The 26,765-nt window shown below is 54.4% G+C and overlaps 1 protein-coding gene across 1 annotated transcript; it reads right to left on the bottom strand.

The window, feature by feature from the left end:
- Positions 1 to 12,296: 12,296 nt before the first annotated feature.
- On the bottom strand, positions 12,297 to 15,395 carry DUSP1 (dual specificity phosphatase 1). The gene is made up of 4 exons (XM_002710379.6): positions 14,770 to 15,395; positions 14,347 to 14,492; positions 13,786 to 14,005; positions 12,297 to 13,370 (listed from the first exon to the last, which is right to left on the bottom strand). The coding sequence occupies exons 1-4, from the start codon at positions 15,134 to 15,136 to the stop codon at positions 13,000 to 13,002; spliced, it is 1,104 nt and encodes a 367-aa protein (XP_002710425.1). The 5' UTR covers positions 15,137 to 15,395; the 3' UTR covers positions 12,297 to 12,999.
- Between the last annotated feature and the right edge of the window lie 11,370 nt (positions 15,396 to 26,765).

Consider the following 26,765-nt stretch of genomic DNA (forward strand, 5'->3'; position numbering starts at 1 on the left):
AGTACTCCGATAAGGGATGCGAGCACCCCAAGCAGTTCTTCACTGGTGCACCGAACGCCTAACCCTGAACCGATCTTTTAATTCCATTGTTCTAGAAACTTCTTGAAGCCCCCTTGTACATTCTGTAGACAACTGTCAGCATTCACATATATACACAACTGCATGCATTTGATGAGATTCATCAAGCTGTGAGCAAAAACTAGATGCTCTTAATAAGTCTTCAACAAAGTGGCAGAAGGTGCCATTAGGGATATAAAAACGCCATGAAGAAGTGTCACTCAGCAGTCCCCAGGGACCCAGGCTCCTCCTGGGCATGGGTTCATCTTGCTGCTTGATCACCATTCCTAGTACCACTGCCTCAGCTCCAGCCATCACTCTGTACCCCAGACCCCAGGGAAGACAAAGTAGGGAGAAAAGCGTTTCCCCTCCCTGTAAGGACGCTCCCTGGCACGTGCACACACCTGAGGCCTGGCTGTACGGGACGTGAAGGACGTAGCCGTATTCCCAGCTGAAACCCTGTCACTACGGAAGGCCAGAGACTGGGAGACCCCGCCTCTGCGCTCCTCATGGTCAGCTCAACAGCAGTCTAGCACAGCACTGAGTACCGAGGACACAGGACCCTGGAGGGAGCATCTCATTTAGTAGCCATAGACAGCCCTTTCTACCTTTCCCAATCTTAAAAAAAAAGGGGGGGTCTCTTGAGCCCCTAAGTGAGGGCAGCATCCTCCCTTGTCTCGCGTGGTGCAGTGGAAAGACCACGCCAGACTTGGGTCGTGGGCCACACACTGCACTTATCCCCCAAAGGCCAGCAGGTCTGTTGCTTCTCCAGGCCCCAGCTCCCTGATCCTGGTGACGATGTGGTAATTAACCCACCACCCAGGCCCGATGGCAGCAACAAATCGATGCCCTATGATGTTGGAAAGGGAATGGCCACAGTTGGTGCTCGAGAAAGGAGACGTAGGAATCCTCCCCCTTCCTGAGCTGCCAGGGCTCTCATGGGCATTAGCTCTGGCCAGGGACACTGGAAATGAGGGGACTTTGAAGGGATGAGCCAGGACCTCCGTGGGATCCTAAGTCTTGCCTTGCTAACGCCGCAGGGCTCTGCACACCAGGAGAGCATCTTAGAGCAGAGAAGCCAGTGTTGAGTGGCAGAGCAGCCTGGCTGTGTGGCATCGGCTCCAAGGTCAGGGTGCATGGCGGCCGGAATGGGGCACGTGGCAGGCGTGGGCATGTCCTAGGTTCACTCTCTGCAGGCTCCAGGTCGGGAGTGAGTCTCTTGGTTCATCTTTTCCACGTTTCAGGATGAAGAGTCTACAAGGACTTTGACTCTTTTGCCTATGAGTAAGACAAGCGCAGGGGCCCTTGTGAGAATCAGGAATGCAGTTCTAGGGCAAGTGGGTTGGACCTGGAATGACTCCTGTGGCCTTTATTCTGTCCATGGAATCTATTGGGTAACAATGAATTGGCTTCAGGACATTATCTCTCAGAGTCCTGGGATCAGGAATCATTCCCAAGCCCCCAGACTGCCAGGGCTCCAGGATCACCTCCTCCAGGAAGCCCCCCTGCCTTGTCCTCCTCCCCACATCTTCCCTCATCCTACTCACACTTCACCCACAGCTCCCAGATCACCAGCAGCCTCTGCTATGTGAGCCCAAGGTCAGGGGCCACGTGTCTCCATTTCCATGTGCCTGGGATCTCCTGTGGGGTCTGGCACCACGGAGAGTTCAGGAGGGGTTGGGTCAGGGACCAAACTGTGGCAAGGGCTCGAGCACCCGGCTTGACCAGAACTGCCTGCCTTGATCTCTCTCTTTCTCTCTCTCTTTCCCTTCCCTTCCTTTCCTTTCCTTTCCTTTCTCTCTCTTTCTTGACTTATGTTATTTACTTGAAAGGCAGAGTTACAGAGAGAGGAAGAGATGAGAGAGAGAGAGAGACAGAGAGAGAGAGAGGTCTTCCATTTGCTGGTTTACTCCCCAAATGGCCATGATAGCTGGAGCTAAGCCGATCTGAAGCCAGGAGCCATGAGTTTCTTCTAGGTCTCCCACACAGGTGCAGGGGCCCAAGTACTAGGGCCATCTTCTACTGCTTTCCCAGGCTGGATAGGAAGAGGAGCAGCCAGGATTAGAACCGGTGCCCATAGGGGAAGCTGGAGATGCAGGCCAGGGCTTTAACCCCCTGTACCACAGCGCCACCACCACCACCCCTGCTGCCTTGGTCTTTCTAACATCATCCCTAGCAGGATGCCACTCCTCCCACCACCCGTGCCCCCTCGAGGCCCTATCGAGGCTGCTGCTATCCTAGAATGTAGTGCCCCAGGAGCCCCAAATGTTTCTTCATTTATTCAACCCATTCGCTTCCCCAACAATGTGCTGAGTGGAAGCCGGGGATGCAGAAGTGGAAAAGGCAGCATCCTGGCCCCTACCCACCCTGGGGGCTCCCTGCCTCCCTCCCTTCTTTCCATTGTCATTGAGCAACAGACACACGAGGACTCCAACCACTGAGGGCCAGGAAAGTGGCTCCTGAGAGCGCCGTGGGAGTCCAGAGGAGAATCCCCCATGGTCACTGGAGACCTTGGCCAAGGACATTTCCAGGCGAGTCAGCAGAGTGGAGACCAAGTCTCCCTGCTCGAGGAGAGGCCATGACTCATCAGCCCCAGAGTTCCCCATGAATCACCCCTGCCTCGCTCTTCTCCTTAGAGGAACCCGCTGTGGGTGGGGGAGGGGAATTCTCCTCTGGCCATGGCCGATGAAACACGGGGTGGGGGGGAAGTGGTGGATGGGACTCGGAGTGGGGCCAGGGGCAGATTTCCCCACCCTGGTCCTTTCCAGCACCCCGGCCCTCATCCCCGCTGCTGAGCCTGAGCCCACACAGGGCTTCCTGCTCACAAAGGGTTTCCCTACAGCCCATCCCTGCTCTTATGGGCAGCTCTCCACGGGAAATGGCCGCACGGGGAAGGGAAAGAGCCTGGTGAGCAGAAAGCAATCACTTCCCCCTTTGCTCTGGCTCAGGAGCCAGCCAGAAGGGAAGGGGATTGTCCACAGCCTGCAGCCTTCCTTCATCCAGTCGCCTCGCTTGGTAAGCACCCACTGCACACCAGATGCACACCAGACGCTGCTCCACCTGTAAGATCCTCAGCCGTGAGCAAGACGGACAAGCTCAGTGCCCCCAGGAGCGGCTGATTGTGATCACACACACACGTTTCAGGTGGAGATAAGTGCTACAGAGACTAACGGAGCCGACAGAGGCCGCGTGCTCCCTGGGGCGGACAGGTGGCAGTCAGGGAATAATGGCCAACTGATCTGGAGACTTCTGAGCAGAAAGCTGGAGGAAGATCAGACCAGGTGCAGGCAAGAGCAGGGGTCCTGGGGGGCAGAGCCAGCTTTGCCCACGCCACAAAGAACAATGGGGCCCATGTGGCAGGAAGAAACGAGTGAGGGGGGAGAGTGGTCCGAGGGATGGAGCACTGGGACGAGGGCGCCAGGCCCTGTCTTCTATAAGGCCCCGGGCTTGGATGCTGGGGCATGGGAAGGGGGGGGGGGTGTTGGGTAGAGGAGAAACATTACTTGATCTATTAATCATCTTGCTCTGGATCTATTTTTTTTTTAAGGCTTACATATGTATTTGAAAGGCAAAGTGACAGAGAGAGAGAGAGAGAGAGAGAGAATCTTTTGTCTGCTGGTTCATTCCCCAAGTAGCTGCAACACCCAGGGCTGGGCCAGGCTGAAGCCACGAGCCAGGAACTCCATCCGGATCTCCCATGTGGGTGGCAGGGCCCCAGTACTTGAGCATCTCCGCTTTCCCAGGAGCATTAGCTGGGAGCTGGGTCGGAAGCAGGGCAGCCAGGACGCGAACGGGCACTCGGATGTGAGACGCCGGCGTCGAGGGGGGTGACTTAACCTGCCGCACCACAACACCCACCTTGATCTTTAAAAGCTCAACTCCCTCCCAGTCAGGGCGGAGCACGTAATCCAGAACAATCCTACTCCTGAGAACAAGGACAGCTGGGCCAAATATGTTTAAATGTTCACGTTTGAAGACATCAAATGCTAAAAAGGCAATCAAGAATTGGGGGCCAGTATCTGGAAGAAACTCCAATGGGGCAAGCACAACCCTTGGGGCTTCTTTTCCCCCAAGAGGTATCTGCCAATTCTAAAATAAAAAGGCAAAGGCTAAACAGTTGAACGGTTTTTAAAAATACTCCTGGGTCCAATGGGACAAAAGTTTGAGTTCAGGGCACACCAATGGGGAACCTAGTATGCGCCTAGGTCTTTTGGGGGGTGGGTATTAGCCAAAAAAGCAATTTAGGATAGGTGGCCTGGAAAATCCCCCTAACATTTAGTTGAGCCGTCAGAAAGATACATTTTGGGACACCTTAGGGGCGCTAAAACCCATTTTCAAGTCATCTCAAGCCATGTCGATCTTGGATTGGATTCCGATAACCCAGGAGTCCTAGGAAACCTACACACCTGCGGCAAAGCCCTCTTCAGAGAAAGGGAACACCCAGAGAAAGCCTCAAGTAGCCGCCCCAGGTTCTCACACACAACGCCTGACATGCAATCCAAGGGAGCCAGGCACACGCGACAGGATCAGAAATCAAGAGAAAAACCTGGCAACAGAAATCAACACCAGAGGAATCCAGAGAGCTGTTGGTCATAGATGTTACAATAACTTGCTTTTAGAAAGCTAAAGGTTTTAGATGGAGAAATAACTGAAAATGTTGCAAGACTATCGCAGGCATTAAGTCATAGATTCAAAAGCACTGTGTATCACAACCGATACCAACGGGGGTGGGGGGGACTACAAAGATGCATGATAAAAAAAAAAAACTGCTAAAAGACAAAGAGAGGTCCCAAAAGCAGCCAGAGGGAAAAAGACAGAGAGGAACAAGAGCAAGTTAGTGAGCTGACTTTGGACAGACACAAAGGTGGCTCAGAGACAATGAGATGCACCTTCAGAGTGAGTGCCGAGAGCTGAGAACATACTGGGCGCAGGGTTGATGATGGAGCCAGATGGGCAGTTTTGGAAGAGATGAGGAATGGACGCAGTTTGGAAATGGTTATGTTTTGAAGGTAGATGTGTCTCCACCAGCTACTGAAGTAAGTACAGACTGTGAGACAAAGGAGCCCAGGTGCCTCCAAAGGCCTGGTCCTGAGCTAATGCGAGGAGGAGGTACCCATTAACCAAGGTGGGAAGACCGCAGAAGGGGCCGGTGTGTGCTACATCGAAGCGTTGTTTTTGGAATTGCCAAATTTGGGGATGTATTTGACAACCAAATCCGTATGTCATGGAAGTTCCTGGATATTCAAGTCTGCAATTAGGGGAGAAGTCTAGAGACTTCATTTTTTTTTTTAAGATTTATTTATTTATTTATTTGGAAGGCAGAGCTACAGAGAGGCAGAGAGAGAGGCATCTTCCATCCGCTGGTTCACTCCCCAGATGGCTGCAACGGCCAGGGCTGTGCTGATCCAAAGCCATGAGCCAGGAGCTTCTTCCAGGTCTCCCACACGGGTGCAGGGACCCAAGGATTTGGGCCATCCTCTACTGTTTTCCTATGCCATAGCAGGGAACTGGATTGGAAATGGAGCAGCTGGGACTTAAACCAGCTCCTATATGGGATGCTGGCACTGCAGGTGGCGGCTTTACCTGCTATGCCATAGCACCGGCCCCCAAGACTTCTTTTTTTTTATTTAATAAATGTGAATTTACCAAGAACAACTTTTGCATTGTGGCTTTTCCTCCCTCAACCTCCCTCCCTCCCATCTCCCACTCCCTCTCTCATCCCACTCTTCATCAGGTTTCATTTTCAATTAACTTTATATACAAAAGATCAACTTAGTATGTACCTAGCAAAGATTTCAACAGACTGCACCCACACACGATATAGAGTACTGTTCAACTAATAGTGTTATCATTAACTCTCATAGTAAAACACATTAAGGACAGAGATCTTACATCGGGGGCAGGTGCATTGCAGGGTCTTAGTCCACCCGAACGAGGATGGACTGGGTCTGAAGAAAGGTAAGTGCGCTGCTCGCCCGTTCCCCAGCCTCCCGATCCCGGAGACAATCAGACACAGCGGGGAGTCAAGTCAAGCAAGCAAGAACTCCGTTTATTGGCACATGGCAAAGCCTTTTAAAGCACAAGACCACATGATTACTGGGGCAGGCCTTAAGGACCAACCAATTACTTAAAAGGTCATTTTACAGGGCGACTTTCTACAGGACCAGCCATATGTCTGTACACTCATCATCAGTTGTTACCTCCCCTGATGCTGCGTGGCCCCTTGAGTTCACCAACTCTGAACTTCTTTTTTTTTTTTTTTTTGACAGGCAGAGTGGACAGTGAGAGAGAGAGACAGAGAGAAAGGTCTTCCTTTGCCGTTGATTCACCCTCCAATGGCCGCTGCGGCCGGCGCGCCGCGCTGATCCGATGGCAGGAGCCAGGAGCCAGGAGCCAGGTGCTTTTCCTGGTCTCCCATGGGGTGCAGGGCCCAAGCACCTGGGCCATCCTCCACTGCACTCCCTGGCCACAGCAGAGAGCTGGCCTGGAAGAGGGGCAACCGGGACAGAATCTGGCGCCCCGACCGGGACTAGAACCCCGTGTGCCGGCGCCGCTAGGCGGAGGATTAGCCTAGTGAGCCACGGCACCGGCCACCAACTCTGAACTTCTTTAGTCAAGGCCATATCACAGTGGAGGTTCCTTCCTCCCTTCAGAGAAAGGTGCCTCCTTCTTTGATGGCCCGTTCTTTCTGCTGGGGCAAGACTTCATTTTGATAGCTGTCAATATGCATTTGTTTCCTCCTTTCATTTTCCCTTATGATGATAAATAGGACAATGATGGGAAAATAGCTAACATTTATTGTTGCAGGAGTCACGCGCACTGCCAAACATGTTATATGCACAAGTTCATCTTGACACCACCATGCAAAGCAGATACTTCGTCTACTTCCTTTTTAGACCTGTGAAGACTGAGGCACTGAGGGGAGAAATGGCCCACACAAGGTCACGCAGACATTGGTTCTGTCCTGGGCACGTGAAACAGAATCTCGGAACTTCTCCTGATTCTACTCACACAATTCTAACATCTACATAGTGTCACAAACCGTGGCTACCTAATATATGTTTATTGAAGCAGTGAATGAGTGCTTGGGGTCATTGTTGGTGCAGCCTCTATCTTTTTGAATTCATACTTTGTATTTATTTACCATTCTTATATTTTTATGTGACAGGCAGAGAGACAGACAAAGGTCTTCCATCTGCTGGTTCACTCCTCCAATGTCCACAACAGCCAGGGCTGAGCCAGGCTGAAGCCAGGAGCTGTATCTGGGTCTCCCCCTTGAGTGGCAGGAACCCTAGTACTTGAACCATCACCTGCTACAGTCCAGGTTGCTGGAGACAGAAGCGGAGCCAGGACCCAAACCCAGGCACTCCGATGTGGGATGTGGGCCTCCCCAACAGCATCTTAACCGCTCTGCCAGATAGTCACCCTTTTGGTGAAACTTCTAAATTCCCTCTCTGCGGTGCGGCCCGCTGCGGGGGACTGCCTGGGCTTGGAGAGGAGGGTAGGTCCCCAGGCCAGGAGTCTATGATGCCCCGACAGGTCTTCGTCCGTGACAAGCAGTCCCCCCACCGTCTTGTTCGCCCCCACACACCTGTGTGTGGCCCAGGGCCCTGTGCTGACCCTTGCCAAAGGAGTCTGCTTCCTCCTGCTTTGGTCTTCCTGGATCAGCCCAAGTGAGCTCCAGGGATCCCGGGCCTTTGTGCACAGAGCACAGCTCAGCGCTGTTGGCTGGGCAGGCAAACGGCTGCACGAGGTTCCCCTTGGGTGCTGCCTGCAGAAGAGGAAACTGAGGCCCAGGCACGGAAGTGCCCTGCCCAGGTCAGGGAGGGGGTGTGGGGAGGGGGAGAGAGCCGGATGATCTCAGCACCCAGGCCACTTCTCCAAACAAGCTCTGACAGCCCCAAGGCAAGCATGGCACAAATGCAGGCCCGGGCGTCATGGGGCCCACTTCTCTGTTTCCTTTGCCAGGGCACCTGGGAGAGTCGCTGCTGCTCGGGTGACAGAATGGGGCTCCGCTGAGTCACAGGGAGACACTGAGCCTTGCCCAAGCCTCTCTCGTGCACCCAGGCGTGACTGCCTTTCATTTCATCCGTAGGGCGCTTCGGAGCCCTATTGCAGATCGGACCCTATTATAGAGGAAGAACCTAAGATGTGTACCTTACAGCTACAAGTGGCAGAATCGGGACTGGAGTTCACTGTCACTGACTCCAAGTGAAGCGCTCTATGCTGCAGCCCACAGAGCTCCTTCTCGGGTCTTTGCTGCCCTCCTGGTTTGGAAACTTCTTTTCAGTTCATGTCTCAAATGAGCAACTGGGCTGTGTTATTTGGGTCTCAGTCCAGCCAGTCGCCATCAGAGAGGCCTCCCTGAGAAGTCCCTCTTTGAGTATGCCTTCCGCCCAGCTTTCATCCTTACTTAGTACCTCCCCATCCCATTGTTAGCTACTTAGCATTGGAAACTTGCTCTTATACTACAATATCCCTGGATCTCTGCAGAGTCAACAAATACTTGTTAAATGCCTGCAGGAAGGCAGGCAGGCAGGAAGGAAGGAGGGAAGGAATGAGTAGGCCTGCCGCCTCGCTTAAAAAGCCATAGTTCAGGAGCCAGGGCTGTGGTATAGCCAGTAAAGCTGCCACTTGCAGTGCTAGCATACCATAAGGGTGCTGGTTCGAGACCCGCCTGCTCCACTTCTGATCCAGCTCTCTGCTATGGCCTGGAGAAGCAGTAGAGGATGGCCCAAGTCCTTGGGCCCCTGTACCCATATGGGAGACCTGGAAGAAGCTCCTGGCTCCTGGCTTCAGATCAGCCCAGCTCCGACCATTGCAGCCATTTGGGGAGTGAACCAGCAGATTAAGACTTGTCTCTCAATCCTCCGCCTTGTGGCGCCGGCACACCGGGTTCTAGTCCCGGTCGGGGCGCCGGATTCTGTCCCGGTTGCCCCTCTTCCAGGCCAGCTCTCTGCTGTGGCCCAGGAGTGCAGTGGAGGATGGCCCAAGTGCTTGGGCCCTGCACCCCATGGGAGACCAGGAAAAGCACCTGGCTCCTGGCTCCTGCCATCGGATCAGTGCGGTGCGCCGAACGCAGCGCGCTGGTCGCAGCGCACCGGCTGCGGCGGCCATTGGAGGGTGAACCAACGGCAAAGGAAGACCTTTCTCCCTGTCTCTCTCTCACTGTCCACTCTGCCTGTCAAAAAAAAAAAAAAAAAAAAGACTTGTCTTTCTACCTCTGCCTCTCTGTAACTTTGCCTTTCAAATAAATGAATATACCTTTTTTTTTTTTAAAGCTACAGTTCAGAAAAGGGTGGTTTGCAGGTGTTTTCCTAAGCAGGGCACAGCGGGGTCAACACTGTAATACTGTTAACACTGGGCAGGGCATCTGGAAGACACCTCCTTAGCTCATCAGGGCAACAGAGGCTGCTGCGCACCCAGAGGCGGTTCTGGAACAGGTGTGCTCTGCAGAGCCCTAGAAAAGTCCCCAGAGATGGACAGCCCTCCCACCTGCTCTGTAGAACGCAACCTGCGGAGAAAAACAGCTGGGGGTGAGCTGGCTGCGCCCAGGGTGGGCGGGGGTGAGGTGTGGGAACCCTGAGCAGGGAGCGCACGCTGGGCGGGTGCAGGGCAGGGCCAGGCGTCCGCGGGAGCATTGTTTGCCTCTGTGTACAGCAACCAGAAACCACGAAGCCAGCACTTCTCAGAGGCCCCCGTCCCCTCCCCCTCCACCGTATTTTAATCTAAACTGATTTGTCAGCAGCAGGAAGTGACATGACAGCTTTCCTCACCAAGAGGAAACTCCTCCACGTTACCATGGCAATGGTGGCCACTGTAGGATCACAGATTTATATAATCTTAAAGGTGTACTGCACCATGATGTCATCCACAGAGGGGCCAGAGGGAGGGAGGTAGATTCCAGGAGCTTTCGCTGTGATTTGCAAACTTCCAAAGAAAGGAGAGGATGTGGTGGAGGCATTGCCGGCAGGAAGCATCCTAAGGAAATCATGGCTGCCCAGAAAGCCCAGAGCAACACCGAGTGGGCACTGCTACATCTTCACCTTCACCTTGCACACCGGATGTTTTACAGAGTGAGGAGCTGAACTGACAACCGCCAGGACTGGGGCTTCCCTACGCTAATGAGCACGTTTCTTCCTCACAAGTGGAGTGGATTTTATTGTCTTCATGTACGGAGGAGGAAACCGAAGCCCAAAGGGAGACAGAGCTTTCCCACCCCAAGCTTTCACAGGGTGGTGAAACTGGCAAAGTCCGCCTGGCTGCAAAGCTCACCGTTCCTCACCCTATCACGCTGCCCTCCGGCTGACTGACGTCTTGGTCTCCTGTCTCCCTTCACACCTGGGTTCCCATCTCTGCAATGCCCTGCACTTGCTACACAACCTTGGGTGCCTCTCTGGGAGCCTCAGTTTCCTGCTCTGTGAAATGGGTGTTGCTGTTAGAAGTTAAATGCAAGCGCAAGCAAAACACACAGCTCAGTGGCATGCAGTGCCTGCTCTACCACTGACAGCCGTCACTGCCGCGTTCCCAGTATTAAATGATGAAGTTGTCTTTGCTTCCACCTCTCACTACAAGACCATTCAAGAGTTTCAATACTGAGGTCCTACGTCATTGTCCCATGAATACAGTCTCATGCCGTATGTGGCATTGTCCAGAGGCCCTGGGCACAGCATATCCAACACCCAGGCAAAGAGGGTTATTCTGCCTGGCTCTCGGGGCTGGCATGAGGGTGAGTGGATTGAGTTGGGAGAAGTGAGTTAGTTATTTTCACTGGCAGATCCCTGAGGCAGTCGTTGTATTTTTCCACTGAGTAGATCATACTGGAGATTAATTTGGGCTCAGCCGGTGCCTGCCAAGCAGAAAGCAAAGGCCCAAGCCCACGGGGAAGTCAGCCACAGCATCTGCCACAGGCACCATCCCCGGTACATTTCCACGAAGGGAGCCGTTTGCGATAGTAAATTTCTAGGGTTCGATAAAAACATCGGGTATGGTTTGTTTTGAAAAGAATGAACACACTTGCCATAGACTGGAAACCCAACCCAGCTGAGGAAATGAGCCTACGAACTCAGGGCAAGTCCTTAGAACACAGGGATCTTTCTGGCCCCGGAGCCAAGCAGCTGGTGGTAGACCCATGGAGAAAGGTCAAGGACACCGCGGTCAGTGTCAAGACCTGGAATCAGGACCTAGGCCAGGACCACGGCACAGAGCATTGCTAGCTAACTTGAAGGGGATATCTCCCTCTCTGCTTCCAACAACACTTGATCCAGCACAAGTCAGCAGGAAGCAGGCCCTAAAAGGGCCTGTAGTAACCCGAGAGAGCTTGGTGGTTATTTAATTCAACATTACAGACTGGATTATGGGTTGGTAGTAAATTACAGCTTCTCTGCTGAGCAAGAGAGAGTACAAATTCAGAATATTACCCTAGAGCAAGTCAAGCTTAATCACCTATCTTCTGCATCAAAATTATGAAATCAGATTAAGCAAGTGGGCAGGAGGAGGCAGCCGCCCCAAACACTGAGCCTTCACCCCCTGAGCCAGTCTGCAGAACTGCTGGCATCAACAGCCTCCCAAGCCATAACAGTGGTCACGCTGCGGGTGAGGGTCTGGCTGGTGATTTATCTGTATTCTATTCGCTTACAGTGCTTGGATTTTTTTTTTTAGCCACTTAATGTATTTTCATAGAAATGAGGGTCTTTACAAAAGCATGTGAGACTGAGTGATAAAACCCAAAGCTCAAAAAATCAGGTAACAAAACGGAACAGCAGGTTCTGATTCCCCTGCTGCCGCTGAGCTAGGCTGGGTCTCCCTATCTTCAGACTGGGCTGTTTTTCTGGGGGCAGGTGGCACACACCGCCTCGCAGTCAGAACACATGTGATCTATGCCAAGTGCTTAGACACAGCCTAGAGTGGAGGGAGACTTTTTATATCATCCTGAGAACGGTATTCCATGAAAAGGCAACCCAGGCCAAGTGGCTGTGGGGACACGAGGGCATCCCAGGTGACACGGCAGATGACACCACTGTTAAAAAGGGAACGGGGCATTCTCACCCTCTCTAGTAAGACTTGCAGCGCTGATGTCTCCCGACAGACCTCTTGTCCACCTCCCTTATGACTCGGCTACCTCACGGGACCAAGTGGCCACGGAGGGGCACAGGATCAGACCCTCATCCAAATTCTTCCCTATTTCACTTGCAGGAGAGGAGCTGGCTGAGGCAGCCAAAGAAATAAAAGCCTTGAGATTTCAATAGAAATGCCATAATTTATTCTGTTGTATAAAAAAGTCATCCTTACGTAACAAAATGTCTTCTTAGAAGAAGAAATATATTATTTCAGGTCATAAATAATCAGCAAACATACAACTGTTGGCAACTAAAAAAAAAAAAAAGAAAAAAACAAACAAAAAGCCAACACTGGTGTCTTCCCTCAGTGCTGGAAACAACCTGCTCTGGGTCTATTTACAGGACGGTACAGTACTCAAAACACAAAAATTGAGGTATTTGGTTCTTCTAGAAGTAGACACTGACATGTGTGAAGGCGGACCACCTACACAAAAATAAATAAGGGATAGTCTCATATGTGTATGTCTTCAGGAATGGTAATACTGGTAGGTGTGCCAAGCACGAAGATTTCTACAAAAAAACAGGGGCCAGCAACAAAGACATGGGCTCAAACAGTCCTCCTCTCCTGCCCTGTTTTGTCGGAGGGACTTGATGTACCCACTACACATTGGTCCCCGTGTGCTGGGTGCGACACGCATCTTGCTGTCACCGCTACCACTGCAGAGGAGCCCAGTGGAAGCCAGGTGACGTTACATAAATAAGGCCCGGTGTGCGCTCGTGAGCCCCCTCCCGGGAGTCATTGCCTTTCTCCACCAAGGAGGAAGCCTGGAGTCCCGGGCGCGCGTGGAGGTGGAGGTGGCGCTCCTAGCCCCGCCCCGGCCTCTCAGCAGCTGGGGGAGGTGGTGATGGGGCTCTGAAGGTAGCTCAGGGCACTGTTCGTGGGGTGTACGGGAATGGAGACGGGGAAGTTGAAGACAGTGGTGGTGGCGGTGCCGCGGTCCAGCACAGCCATGGCGGGGCTGCTGGCCTCCGCCGAGCAGTGCGGGGCCAGCACCTGCGATTCAAACTGCAGCAGCTGGCCCATGAAGCTGAAGTTGGGGGAGATGATGCTCCGTCTCTGCTTCACGAACTCAAAGGCCTCGTCCAGCTTCACGCGGTTAGTCCTCATGAGGTAAGCGAGGCAGATGGTGGCGGACCGGGAGATGCCCGCCTGGCAGTGGACGAACACCCTTCCTCCGGCATTTCTGATGGAGTCTGGAAAACAAGAAGTGCGGCTGCTTACTAGAGAGCTCGGGAGAGGGACCCCAAGTCCAGGCAAAAAGCGTCAAAGAACAATGTCACACGTGTCCTACCCAGGCGGCCAACATCACCTTACGCTAGCCCATGGACTTATGCTATCATGGAGGGCACCGTGCAAAGGGGCAGCAAGGGACTAAACCCAGATGGGGTGTCTCCACTTAGCAGGTTGATTCTGGGCAAGTCCACTTGCCAAGCCTCGGTTTGCTCATGCGCAGGGTGGGACATCAAGTCCTCATTCTGCAAGGATGATGTCCACCCGAGATGGACAGTTCATGTCTGGTGGATGGCTCACAAGAGCAGCACCCAAGTCCTCTGCCAGACAGGTTGAAACGGGGAGGCATCAGCAGTGCCGGGCGTCCGTCCCACTCACCTATGAAGTCGATGGCCTCGCTGAACCAGGAGCTGATGTCTGCCTTGTGGTTGTCCTCCACAGGGATGCTCTTGTACTGATAGTGACCCTCAAAGTGGTTGGGACAGTTGGCTGAGACGTTGATCAAGGCCGTGATGCCCAGGGCATCCAGCATGTCCTTGCGGGAAGCGTGATAGGCACTGCCCAGGTATAGGAAGGGCAAGATCTCCACCGGGCCACCCTGTGAGGCAGAAAGACCCAAACACTGCTCAGGCCGGCTCCAGGGCACCACCAGCACCCACACCCACAAAAACTCCCCAGTGGAAAAGTCAGTGGTGAACTTCTCAGTACCCCTGCTGCTGCTGCTGGAGTATAAACAAACAGGGGTCTAAGCCCATGTGCCCCTGGCAGCACCAGCCAGTTCATTTCTGTAGTGCCATGCATCAGACACGCAGAGCCATTGAGTGTCCCCAAGTCCCCTTTATAAATAAAGCTGCAGGTCACTTTCCACGTTCTCACGGGCACCCTCTTCCAAGCCTTGCTGGCCCCGACTCCTCCCCTCTGGCACGGGGCCCCACTGACCTGATCGTAGAGCGGGGTGCTGCAGGAGCTGCATCCGGATTCCGCGCTGTCCGGGATACTGGTGGTCAGGGGAAGGCTGAGCCCCATGGGGGTCGACTGTTTGCTGCACAGTTCTGGGCAGGACGCCGAAAACGCCTCATAACCTCCTGGCAACAGAGAGAGGAAGGTTTGCTTCCATCAGCATCGTTGAGCCAAGGTCCCTTCCCACAAAGCCCCCACCCCACCAGGCGCTCCAAGTTCATATCGCTAAGGCCCAAGCAAGTCTTTGTTCCCAGGACCAGACAAAGCCGGTGTGACAAGTCCCCAGAGCCACAACGCCGCGCCCATGCGCTCCAGGTAGGACTCGGGCGCCGGTCCCCGCCCCCACTAGAGAGCCAAGGGCCAAGGGGCCCCCGGCAAGGCAGCGCTGCCCCGAGGTCGTACCTTTGAGGAAGAAGACGTGCGCGGCGCGCGCCTCCCGGCACAGCGCGCCCGCCGCCAGGGCCAGGGTGCCGTCGCGCTTGGCGCCGTCCAGGGCGACACTGCGCTCGTCCAGCAGCACCACGGCGTGGTAGGCGCCGGCCAGCAGGCGGCCGCGCAGCTCGGCGTTGGGCACGATGTGCTCCAGCCCCATGGCGCCCTTGGCCCGGCGCCGCACGATGGTGCTGAAGCGCACGTTGACCGAGCCGGCGATGTGGCCAGCGTTGAAAGCGAAGAAGGAGCGGCAATCCAGCACCAGGCACTGCGCCGCGCGCTCCCGCAGCAGCGTCCGCAGGCCTCCGGCGTCCAGGATGCCCACCTCCATGACCATGGCCGGCCTCAGAGCCCCCAGCGTGCACGTCGCTCCGGAGTCCTTTGTCTGTCCCCGGACGCCAAGAGCAGAGCGGCGACGGCTTTCGAGGAAAAGTCCGACCCCGACTCTCTGGGCGCGGAACAAGACACTGCCTTTGGGCCGAGCGAAGGGCGTCACACGGGACTGCAGCCACCCGGGCTTTCTCCAGCCGCTCCCGGGACCGTCCCTGCTCCGGCGACCGCAGCGCCTCTCCTACAATCCAGTCGTCCTTCTCGACGAGCTCGGCCCCGGGGAGTGCAGTTATATGGGCCTCTCCGGGGGCGGGGCGGGGCGGGGCTGGCGCGCGCTGGGAGGGGGAAGGGGGGTTTGTTTGTTTGAATGGCGGCCACGTGACCGGGTGGTGACGTCACCCACCCGGCCCGGCCCGGCGCCACCAGAGCCAGAGGCAAAGACGTCATCGGCCTCGGAGCGGGGTGCGCTCCCCGCGAGCTGGCTCGCGCCCCAGCCCCGGCCTGCTCCTGGCTCGTCCCCAGAGACCCAGCCGGCTCGGCTCGGCTCGGCTGTACGCGCCCCGCGGGAGGACAGGGGCGCGCTGCCAGCCGAAGGCTGACCTCCGCCACCTGCCTCGGCCTCTCGGCGCTCGGCGCCGCCGCTGGGTCCTCTCGGCCGCTCGCCTCGTGTCCTCGCTAACGGGCCGGGCTGCCGGGGTCCCGACGGCCAGCGTGGAGGGTGGGGGGCGGCGGAGAGGAGCTCACGATGTGGACCGGGGAGGGCGGGCGGAGAATGAACAACTCTGTCCCTGGAAATGGCGTCCCCACCAGGAGAGAGGCCGGAGTGAGAAAGAAAGAAAAACTTTGTATACGTTGAGCAAGAACAATGGCGTCCAGTGAGCCACCCCACCCCCCATCTCCGCCGCGGGACAAATAGCTCCTCTAGTCATGTAGTCCCTACGAGGTTGGAGCAGAGGAAGGCAGAGCGCGGGGCGGCAAGCCCGGGGCGGGGGGCGCGCGGGTCGGCGCCTGGGGACGGGCCGGGCGGCTCCACTGGGGTCGCTGGTGCGCGCGCGCGCGTGTTACCTTGGCTCGAGGCCGAGGCCCCTGGGCCCCGGCTTTGCGCACCCCAGCCCCATTGCGCGCCCTCGTAGCGTCTGCCCAGCGCTCCCCAGCTCACAACCCAGCCACGCGCGGGGAGAGCGGCTGCAAGACGCGCGCCCCGAGCCCTGCTGACCACCCCCTGGGCAGGAGAGCCGCCTTCGCGGCGACAGCGGCATGTCGGGTCCACAAACAAACCTTGCGCCACCGGCCGAGTGCAGAATCGGGAACATTCTGCGGTTTCCCCTCTGCTCTCCTGGGGGGAGGGGTGTTCGCTGCCAGCCTGCGTCGTCCCTCTGTGGGTTCTAACACCAGAGACAGCTTCTCCCTTTGCCTAGCGTAGCTTGTGCCAAGTGCCATGCAGAGACTTTGTGCTCAGATGCTTCTAGAAACGTGTGTTTGTTAAACTAGTGTTCCACCTTCCTTGGACCCTTGGCCCAGGACAACAGTAAAGCAGGCTTCAGATAAGAGGGGAAAGATGGCGAGAAAGAAGAAAAAAAAATGAATCCTCTGTTTGTTTATTCTACTTCAGCTGAGGAACTCAACATATTTTTGCGTTGAATCACAGAATGTTCGGGCTGCTGACTTTTCTCTGCATACCAACTTGATCCGTCCCAAATTTTTTTTTTAACCAAGAGTATTCATTTTACATTCCTCTACCCAAATGTTTCAAAAAGAGCCCCTTTTTATACAAATGGCACAGTGGTCGTGGCACAGTCCAGCCCTCGAGTTGGGAGTCTGCGGGCCTCGTGAGTTTTCCCTCTCATCCCTTGCTGGAAAGGGTACAAAAGCTGGCATGAACCCCAGGGTCGTTTTGATTTCTTATTCCCCAAGTGATGTGCAAGCCCACACCTCTTCAGTGGGTCTGTCCCAGCCGACCTTGTGGAGGGCTTGAGGTCCCAGATGAGAGCGGCTGAAGCCAACCCCTCCTGCGCTGCTTCTCCTTGTGATTCACTCAACATCTCGGGTTTCCCCTTCCCAGCAGAGCAGTTCTCATGCGTTTCAGGGTCTGGCCGCAGAAGCGAGAGGCAGTCGGGCAAGCCAGCGGCTTGGGAGAGGGACATGGGCCAGCTCAGAGAAAGGTCCCTCCTTAGCACAATGGGGCACATCCACGGCTCACCTGCCCAGAGCCAGGTGGTAAAGGTGTAGCCACCGGGGCTCCCAATCCAGGCTGTGGAGACGCTGCTCCTGGCTAGGGGTGGAGCTAAGCAGAGGCTCCCCATAACCTGGCCTCCAATGACTGCAGAGAGAGCGGGGGGCTGGCACCAGGGGCCTGGCTGGCAGGAGGGTATGAAGCAGGATGAATCAGCCTGTGTTGACTCATGGGTGTCTCTGAGTTGGGCCCTTCCTGGTTCCAGATGTGCTAAGACAGGAGCCTATAGGCGGTATGAGGCAGTGGGAAGGACCTAGGGCCGCGCACGCCCCCAGAAGCCAGTGCCTCACCGTGTGGTCTTCAGTAGGTTCCTTCCCTTCACTGAGCCCTCCCTCTCTCCCTTGTGATGGACAGATAATCACATCTTGGAGGGCTGTGTAGCCATGACTGGCACCGGCCTGCAATCCCTGGCCGAATCCTGCTCTCAGAGTTGACTTCAAATCTGCCATGGGGTCATGGGAAAGCAGGGTGGCGCTCCCACTTGTCGCTCCCCGTCTTCGTGGAGGAACGACACAGGACCCTGCGCTGTTCTTTCGTCTGCTCGGCCCTCCCCGGGTTTGCTGCTGGTTCTTCCCGGGTTGGCTGCTGGTCCTTCCCGGGTTGGCTACCATCCCTTCCACCTCCGTGGAAGGGCGGTTCCCCCTGCCACATTCCCCACTTCCGCGGGGGAGCGGCACACCGCCGGCCGGCTCTCTCGGGGGCTACACAGGTGTTCCCCTTAGATGTTCCTGGTGCATGCCGTCTCTCTCCTCCTTTATAGTCCTCCTCCGCCAATCCTAACTCGGCTGCCCACATGCTGAGTACGCTGCTCTCCTCCAATCAGGAGCAGGTCCTGCAGCTTGTAAAGTTGGTGAGAGGCAGCTGGGTAGAAGCTGTTGCCTCCTCTCCCAGCGCCATATTGTGGGAGAGCAGATGCATAGAATAAGTCTTAATTCCAGTAACTCAGTCCAGTCCGGGTTGCTCCCCACACCACTGATGGCCATCAGAAAGTGGCCCTGGCTCAGCGTGGGCCCTGTGAGCCTGCACACATGGCTCAGCATTTCCCCACTTGCACCGTGGGAGTGCGGCCTTTCTGGGACTAGGTGGAATGCTGTGTGAGAATCTCTCCCGCCTGGGCTGTGTGGTGATTCCTCCCCTTGCTCAGGACCTGCTGAGAGTTGCTACTTCCCACCGAACCCACAGCCCCCTGCCCCTGGACCTCCCACACTCTGATTTTCCTGTCGTGCTCCAGGAGAACTCAGTGGACCTGTGCCACTTTAAAGCTGTGGTCCTCTCCCACCCTCACACATTGCGGGTCAGGCCCCAGCCAGAGTGCAGTCCCCTCTTCCCTCTCCCCATCCTCCAAGACCTGGTGAATTTCCAGTCTCCAGGAAGCCTCCGCTGGCTTCTGCACCTGCTGGGCGACCTTGTCCAAACGCTCCAATTGTGTCAGGGTCACCTAGGTCTTTGTCCGACTCCCCCGGAGTTGCAAGCTTGTAGGTTCAATGGCAGCAACTTCCTCTCGTCTTTCTGCTCCCCACCCCCACCTTTGATACAGTCTCCGCACGTAGTAGGTCCACAGTTCGTGAAATGACTGTTGAAACATCCCAGAAATTGACTCGGATTAAACTTCACCTCTGCCAGGTGCGTTACAGATACCACTTCATGAGCTCATCAGTGGTTCTGTGGTTGTTGTCCCCATTTTCTGGGCAAGGAAACAGGAGACAGTGAGGGGATATGCTCAAGGTCCATAGCCAGCAATCCCCAGACACAGCTCCAGACCCAGGGCCTATCTGCTTGAGAGGCAGCTGGGCCCAGGCATTGGCCATGGAGGCCATGGAGGCCTGGCTCAGCCTCTGTGTGCCCTGTCCCAGGCAGCGCTGGCGGGAGCCTGAGTGCCCGCTCGCCTGGGCCTCACCTCACCGGGCAGAGTGGTTCCCCGCTCCAGCTCCAGCCCTGGAGGAAGAAGCCTAGAGCCTCCTAGGACCCCAGACTCAGGTCCTGGCATCCCTGCTGCCTTTCCAGCCATGCAGGGCTGGGGATTAGAGGAGCCGCAGGTGGAGAGATGCAGCAGCCACTTGGGCTTGCAGGGGGTGACTGCACCCCTCACATTGGAGTGGTCAGGACGGAGCCAGCTGCTGTTGCACAATCCTTCCAAAGGGATGAAGCCCGGGGGAGCTGACAGAGCCGTGTCATGTCATCCAGCCCCCTCATGTGAGAGATAAGGGCTCAGAGAGGTTAGGCAACTTGTTCCAAGTCACACTGTGTTCAGTACATTCTAACTCTGATCAGCACTGTGTGAGCTGTATGTCCAAACCCGTAATACTGTTTCTCTCTGGAGAGTGGTGCTCTTTTGATTTTCTCCAGTATAACTGTATGATTTGAATTTTTTGGCACAAATATGTAACTTTTGTAACCAAGAAAAAAGATTAAAAAAAAAGAAGTTAAAAGATAACCATATTGAGGATAATAGGATTTATGTAAACCAGCTACAGAGTTAGACACTTAGGTGAGAATCTCAGCTTGTATGTCCTTGGACAAGTTACCTCCCCTCTCTGAGACTCAGTTTTCTCATTGGTAAAATGGGAACAAAAATGGTATCTGTCTTGTAGGGCTGGCAAGCAGTTCATGTGAAGGGTAGGACTTGTGGCACAGCAGGTTAAAGCCCCTGCCTGTGACAGTGGTATCCCGCATGGGCTCTACTTCCAGTCCAGCTCCCTGTTAATGGCCTGGGAAAGCAGCAGAAATTGGCCCAAGTTCTTGGGCCCCTGCTATCCACCTGGCTTCAGCTTGGCCCAGTGCTTGTTATTGTGGCCATCTGGGGAGTGGAGCAGTGGTTTGAAGATCCTTCTCTCTCTCTTTCTGTAACAGAAGGAAAGAAGGAAGGGAGGGAAGGAAGGAGGGAGGGAGGGAGGGAATAAGGAAGGAAGAAAGATCATGTGAGACAGGGAGAAACTAGAAACTCATGAGGCAGTCTAGGCCACTGCCACTTTTGGTGCAACCCACAGGATAAGAGTGGTCTACATTTTAAATGGTTAGGGAAGGGCCGTTTGGCGCACTGGTTGAGCCCTTGCTTGGGATGCTCATGTCCTATACTGGAGGACCTGGGTTCAAGTCCAGGCACTAGCTCCCAATTCCAGCTTCCTGCTAATGTACACTATGGGAGGCCGCAGATACTGGCTGGAGTCGTTGGGTCCCTGTCATCCATGTGGCAGACTCAGTAAGTGTTCTGGGCTCCTGGTTGCAGCCTGGTCCAGGCCTGGCTGTTGCAGGCATTTGGAGACTGAACCAATGATCTCTTTCTGTGTGACTGCCTTTCAAATAGGTAAGATAAAATGATTAACAGTTAGGCAAAGTATCAAAGGAAACCTACTTTGTGGAGTGAAAGTTACATGAAATTCAAATTTCAGTGTTTGTAGATAGTTTTATTGGCACACAGCCACATCAGTTCATTCAGGCATTATCTGTGGCTGCTTTCCACACTGTGATGGGAAGTGAGTGGACAGAGGCTGGAGGGTCCCAACGCCTACAGTATTCACCCCAACCCTCTGCAGGAAAGGTTTGCCAACCCCTGATAAAAGTTCTGGGTTGTAAAGCACTCTAGAACAATGTTTGGCCCACAGTAAGTGTTCAGTAAACATTGTTGCTTTCAGTATACAGATATTTACAAAAATCTTCCTCTAGGACGTATTTAAAAGCAGCAATTGCTTTCCACATGCATTTTATTGTGTCAAAGACACATTTTTCATATCTGGACATTTTTCAGAGTGGAATGGGACAGAATCAGAGGCTTGCTGCTATTAGCTGCCGTTGTAATTGATGGTATTTTTCTTTCCTAATAGTGTGTAAATTAATGAGGAGACCTTAGGGTTAATGATGTTTTAGATCCAGTAAAATATATAGTAAAGGCTTAAGATGAACAAGAATTCAGATGTAGGGCCGGCGCTGTGGCGCAGCAGGTTAACACCCTGGCCTGAAGCACCGGCATCCCATATGGGCACCAATTCTAGTCCTGGCTGCTCCTCTTCCAATCCAGCTCTCTGCTATGGCCCAGGAAAGCCGTAGAAGACGGCCCAAGTCCTTGGCCCCCTGCACCCATGTGGGAGACCCAGAAGAAACTCCTGGCTCCTGACTTCGGATCGGCGCAGCTCCGGCTGTTGTGGCCATCTGGGGAATGAACCAGCGGATGGAAGACCTCTCTCAGACTCTACCTCTCTCTGTGACTCTGTCTTTCAAATAATAAAATAAATCTTTTTAAAAAAAAAGAATTCAGATGCTACAGTCATTCCATCAGTGTACCTCCTGGTGGGGAACAAACTTGTCAATAGACAAGTAATGCTGAGGTGCCAAGCAGCAGGATATAAACTGAGAAGCAGACAGAACAGGTGCCTTCACATGGCTGGGAAAACCACCCCGAGAGGGACACATCCACCTGGAAATGGAGAACAGAACTGTCTGGGCCAGTGCTGTGGCTCACTAGGCTAATCCTCCGCCTGCGGCACCGGTACCCTGGGTTCTAGTCCTGGTTGGGGCACCAGATTCTGTCCCGGTTACTCCTCTTCCAGTCCAGCTCTCTGCTGTGGCCTGGGAAGGCAGTGGAGGATGGCCCAGGTGCCTGGGCCCTGCACCGCATGGGAGACCAGGAGGAAGCACCTGGCTCCTGCCTTTGGATCAGCACAGTGTGCCGGTGGCAACGTGCCGGCCGTAGAGGCCATCTGGCGGGTGAACCAACGGAAGGAAGACCTTTCTCTCTGTGTCTCTCTCACTGTCTAACTCTAGCTGTCAAAAAAAGAAAGGAAGGGCCGGCGCCGTGGCTCAATAGGCTAATCCTCCACCTTGCGGCGCCGGCACACCGGGTTCTAGTCCCGGTCGGGGCGCCAGATTCTGTCCCGGTTGCCCCTCTTCCAGGCCAGCTCTCTGCTATGGCCAGGGAGTGCAGTGGAGGATGGCCCAGGTGCTTGGGCCCTGCACCCCATGGGAGACCAGGAAAAGCACCTGGATCCTGGCTCCTGCCATCGGATCAGCGCGCTGCGCCGGCTGCAGCGGCGGCCATTGGAGGGTGAACCAACGGCAAAGGAAGACCTTTCTCTCTCTCTCACTGTCCACTCTGCCTGTCAAAAAAAAAAAAAAAAAGAAAGAAAGAAAGAAAGAAAGAAAGAAAGAAAGAAAGAAAGAAAGAAAGAAAGAAGAAATACCATCAAAAATGCTTTAAAAAATATAAAGAACTGTCTGGAGGTCCCATACCTTAGCTGTTGTGAACGGGAACGCGGGAGTGCAGGCATCTGTTGCATATGCCGACTGCATTTCCTTTGGATGTATCCCCAGAAGTGGGACAGTGAGGATCATGACTTGATCAGTACACATTGTATACACTGACTGAAATGTCACACCGTACCCCATAGATAGGTGCAACAATTAAGCGTTAAGCAAAAATGTTTCTTCAAAAGTTTAAGGAGATAGAAATGCTAACTAAGCTGATTTGATCATCACCCTCTGAATACAGGTACAGAATTACTACAATGTGCTCTGTAAGTAAGTATATACAATTAAAATAACAATAATGCTCACACACACAAAGAAAAGGGAGGGCAAGGGAGAAAGGAATGCATGAATGGATGAACGGAGATACAACTTTCTTCCTGGGACCTTGTTTTCTCCCCAATAAAATGGGGACAACCCTCATGCCTACAGACCAGTGTAGTAGGGATGGTTTGTTATAGGAACAGTAACCCCTAAAGATGCATTGTGGGGAGCAGTGCATTTTTCTCTCTGCCGCTAGCCTGGGCGCAGGGACATAGTTTCTTGCCTGTCTTGGTTCCCAGCACAAACCTCAAAGCAGTGTTTGTTGGACCCAACTGTGCAGGGAAGGGACCAGGAACAGCAGGGCCTTGGTGACTCATGCAGGCCTGACCCAAGCTCTCAGACTCCCCAGGATGGCCCCCAGCCACACCCCAGCTGCTAGGGGAACTGACAGCCCAGAGAGAAATGACAGCAGAGTTTCTGCTGGCTCCTCCTCCTCCCCTCCTCCTCCCTCTCCTCCTTCTCCTCTTCTCTTCTTCTCCTTCTTCCTCTTCCTCTTCTTCATAGGAGTGTGAATTGAGATATTATTTGTTTTTTAGAATTACAGGAGTGATGAATGTTGGCAGAAACAAATGAGACCGTTGTTTGTGTTTTCCAGACTCAGCCCTGGGTCAAGGCGTAGAAAACGTTACCAGCGGTTATGTTCCGAATTGTGGAGAAGACTCACAAGCTGTGCATCCTAATTGTGCCTACTTTGGGGCAGTCCTTGTTAAGAATAATCACTGGAGGCTGACGCTGTGGCTCATTAGGCTAATCCTCCACCTGCGGCGCTGGCACTCCAGGTTCTCGTCCCAGTTGGGGCGCCGGATTCTCTCCCAGTTGCTCCTCTTCCAGTCCAGCTCTCTGCTGTGGCCTGGGAAGGCAGTGGAGAATGGCCCAAGTGCTTGGGCCCTGCACCCTATGGGAGACCAGGAGGAAGCACCTGGCTCCTGGCTTCGGATCAGCGCAGCGCGCCAGCCATAGTGGCCATTTGGGGGGGTGAACCAACGGAAGGAAGACCTTTCTCTCTGTCTCTCTCTCTCTCTCACTGAATAACTCTGCCTGTCAAAAAAAAAAAAAAAAAAGAATAATCACTGGACTCGACTGGGCACTTGCTGTGAGCCTGGCAAAGCCTGGTGTTTTGCTGAGTCCTTTATATTAATTTTCTGATAGTGTCCTGACCCTGACCCTGACCACAACAGCCTCCAAGTGAAGACAGGAGGAAGCCAAGACTCAGAGAGGTGAACTCACGCAAAGGCATAGAGCAAGTGTTCCATCTCTCGGCTTTCTCGGCTCTTCGTCCTTATCTCTCCACACACACAGTAGGTGTGGCAGGAGGGTGGTGTGTTGCTCTGTTTAGGGGGCTATCTCTGGGTTCCAAAGAAAAGGCTAGAGGAAATAGGCCCCAAACTCGGGCTTTCTGCCTGGGCTTCCCTGACTCACTGAGCCACACTGCATAAATGAGTCATTCACTGGCCTTGACCTCAATGGGTTTGACCACCCATTGAGAGTGAAGTCACATCTCCAGTGCTCCAATGCGTTCACTGGTTCACTCATCCCTCTCCATGGCAGGCAAGGAGGAGGCCTGGGTGGGCTTGCTCAGGGCCAGGTGCTTCTGGATGTGCCAAGTTGTGGCTGGGCTGCTCGCTTTGGCCTGACGCATCCTCCAAGGGCTTGTGTGAGTTTCCCAGGGACCACAGACTAGGTGGTTTCAACAGCAGAGAGTGACGGTCGCTCTGTTCTGGAAGCTGCACAGCGAAGGTCAAAGTGCTGGCTGGACAGATTCCTGGTGAGGACTCAGGGAAAACCTGTCCCCCAGCTTCTGGGTGGGATTGCGGTGCCGGCAATGCATCACCCCAAGTGCCGCCTCCGTCCTCACGCGGGGCTCTCCCTGTGAGCCTGTGTGTCTCTGTGTCCCAGTTTCTCCCTCTCATAGGAGCACGTTAGAGTGGATGAGGCCCTGGATGACCTCGCTTTACTGTCATTATGTGAACACCCCTCTTCCAAAGAAGGTCACATTCAGAGGCAATGAGCACTAGGATTTCAGATCTTTTGCGGGGACACAGTTTAACCTCTGCCAGAGCCTTGGCCTCTAAGTGGGGGAGGGGTGACCCAATGATCTCATCACTCAGGACGAGAACGGGGTGCAAAGTGGCTCCCAACGCAGGGGTGGGAGACAGGAGAGGGAGGGAACAGGCACATTTTAAGGGCATTCTCTGTGGGCACCCGGCCTGCAGGGAGGCATTCGTGTGCTGGACGTGCTGATGAAGAACGGAGACCGAGACAGGGCAGTGTCTGCCGCCCTGGGCTCTTCCTCGGCCCATCTGACAGAGGTGGGAGCCCCGGTTCTGAAGCCTGAGTCCCCTGGCTCGGCTTTGTTGGGCTTTGAAGTTCAGGGTCAGGACTGGACCCAATCCGGGGCTCCTTCCACTTCAACCCCCGCTCTGCCAGGACTGGGGTCATCTCAAGCCCAGCTGTATCCCAGCTCCTAATTCTGGGGCAAGCTGAGATACATGTGGGAGTTCAGAGAGACCCTGTTTCTGAACACTTTCTGGGACGCGTGCTTCAGTTGGGTGGCTGGCGGTGCAGTGAGTGAGGGGACGATGAGGAGGATGTTAATATTGAGCAATGAATGAGCATGAACATAATTCAGTGAAAATTCTAGATTTTTATTTAGAAGTCTATTTTTGAAAAGTCACACAAAATGTTTTTGCAGCAAAGTAAACCTAATCCCATTCCGCATGAGCTCTGTGACGTTACGACGCAGGTCATGTCACTTAACGACACTCTGAGAAGTTCATCATTAGTGATCTCATCGCTGTGTGAGCATCACAGACAGCACTTACAGCAACCAGGATGAAGGATCCACCATGGGGTATGTGGCCTGTCCCTGACCGATGTCATTCTACAGTCTCGGGGTGTGTGTGTGTGCGTGTGTGTGTGTGCACAGGAGAAACAGAAGACAGGCATTGGGGAGAGCAGTGGATGGGGAGGGCAGTGAGCAAGAGGCTCAGATTTAATAAGGCCCCTCTTACATTGAGTAAACACCTAAGCAGGTGAGGGAGAGACCCATGGAATAAGCAGGACAGTTGTCCCCCAAACAAGAACAAGCTCTCAGGCACAAGGAAGACCAAAGGAGCACCAAGCTTGAAAGGGAAGAAGTCAAACCATCCTTACTCTCGGATGACACCGTCTCGTATGTGGAAAATCCTAAAGGATCTATTAGAACTAATTGGAGGGGGCTGGCGCCGTGGCTCACTTGGTTAATCCTCTGCTGAGGCGCAGGCATCCCATATGGGCACCGGGTTCTGGTCCCAGCTGCTCCTCTTCCAGTCCAGCTCTCTGCTGTGGCCCGGGAGGGCAGTGGAGGATGGCCCAAGTGCTTGGGCCCCTGCGCCTGCATGGGAGACCAGGAAGAGGCATGTGGCTCCTGGCTCCTGGCTTCCGATCGGTGCAGCTCGCCTGCCGGCTGGCCGGCCATAGCAGCCATTTGGGGAGTGAACCAATGAAAGGAAGACCTTTCTCTCTGTCTCACTAACTCTGCCTGTCAAAAAAAAAAAAAGCTAATCCTTCACCTAGCGGCGCCGGCACTCCGGGTTCTAGTCCCAGTCAGGGCGCCGGATTCTGTCCCGGTTGCCCCTCTTCCAAGCCAGCTCTCTGCTATGGCCCAGGAGTGCAGTGGAGGATGGCCCAAGTGCTTGGGCCCTGCACCCCATGGGAGACCAGGAGAAGCACCTGGCTCCTGTCTTCGGATCAGCGTGGTGCGCCAGCCGCAGCGTGCCGGCCGCGGTGGCCATTGGAGGGTGAACCAATGGCAAAGGAAGACCTTTCTCTCTGTCTCTCTCTCTCACTGTCCACTCTGCCT

The sequence above is a fragment of the Oryctolagus cuniculus genome, chromosome 6 (assembly GCF_051225735.1).
Source record: "Oryctolagus cuniculus isolate XC-2025 breed Fujian yellow rabbit chromosome 6, ASM5122573v1, whole genome shotgun sequence".
Taxonomy (NCBI): domain Eukaryota; kingdom Metazoa; phylum Chordata; class Mammalia; order Lagomorpha; family Leporidae; genus Oryctolagus; species Oryctolagus cuniculus.

Bases quoted from the DNA above. Each gene is read 5' to 3' on its own strand.
- DUSP1 (XM_002710379.6), bottom strand. From the start codon at position 15,136: ATGGTCATGGAGGTGGGCATCCTGGACGCCGGAGGCCTGCGGACGCTG. The intron at 14,006-14,346 runs GTCAGTGGGGCC...TCTGCCTCACAG, and splicing joins GCACCCCGCTCTACGATCAG to GGTGGCCCGGTGGAGATCTT. The intron at 13,371-13,785 runs GTGAGTGGGACG...CTTGTTTTCCAG, and splicing joins CGAGGCCATCGACTTCATAG to ACTCCATCAGAAATGCCGGA.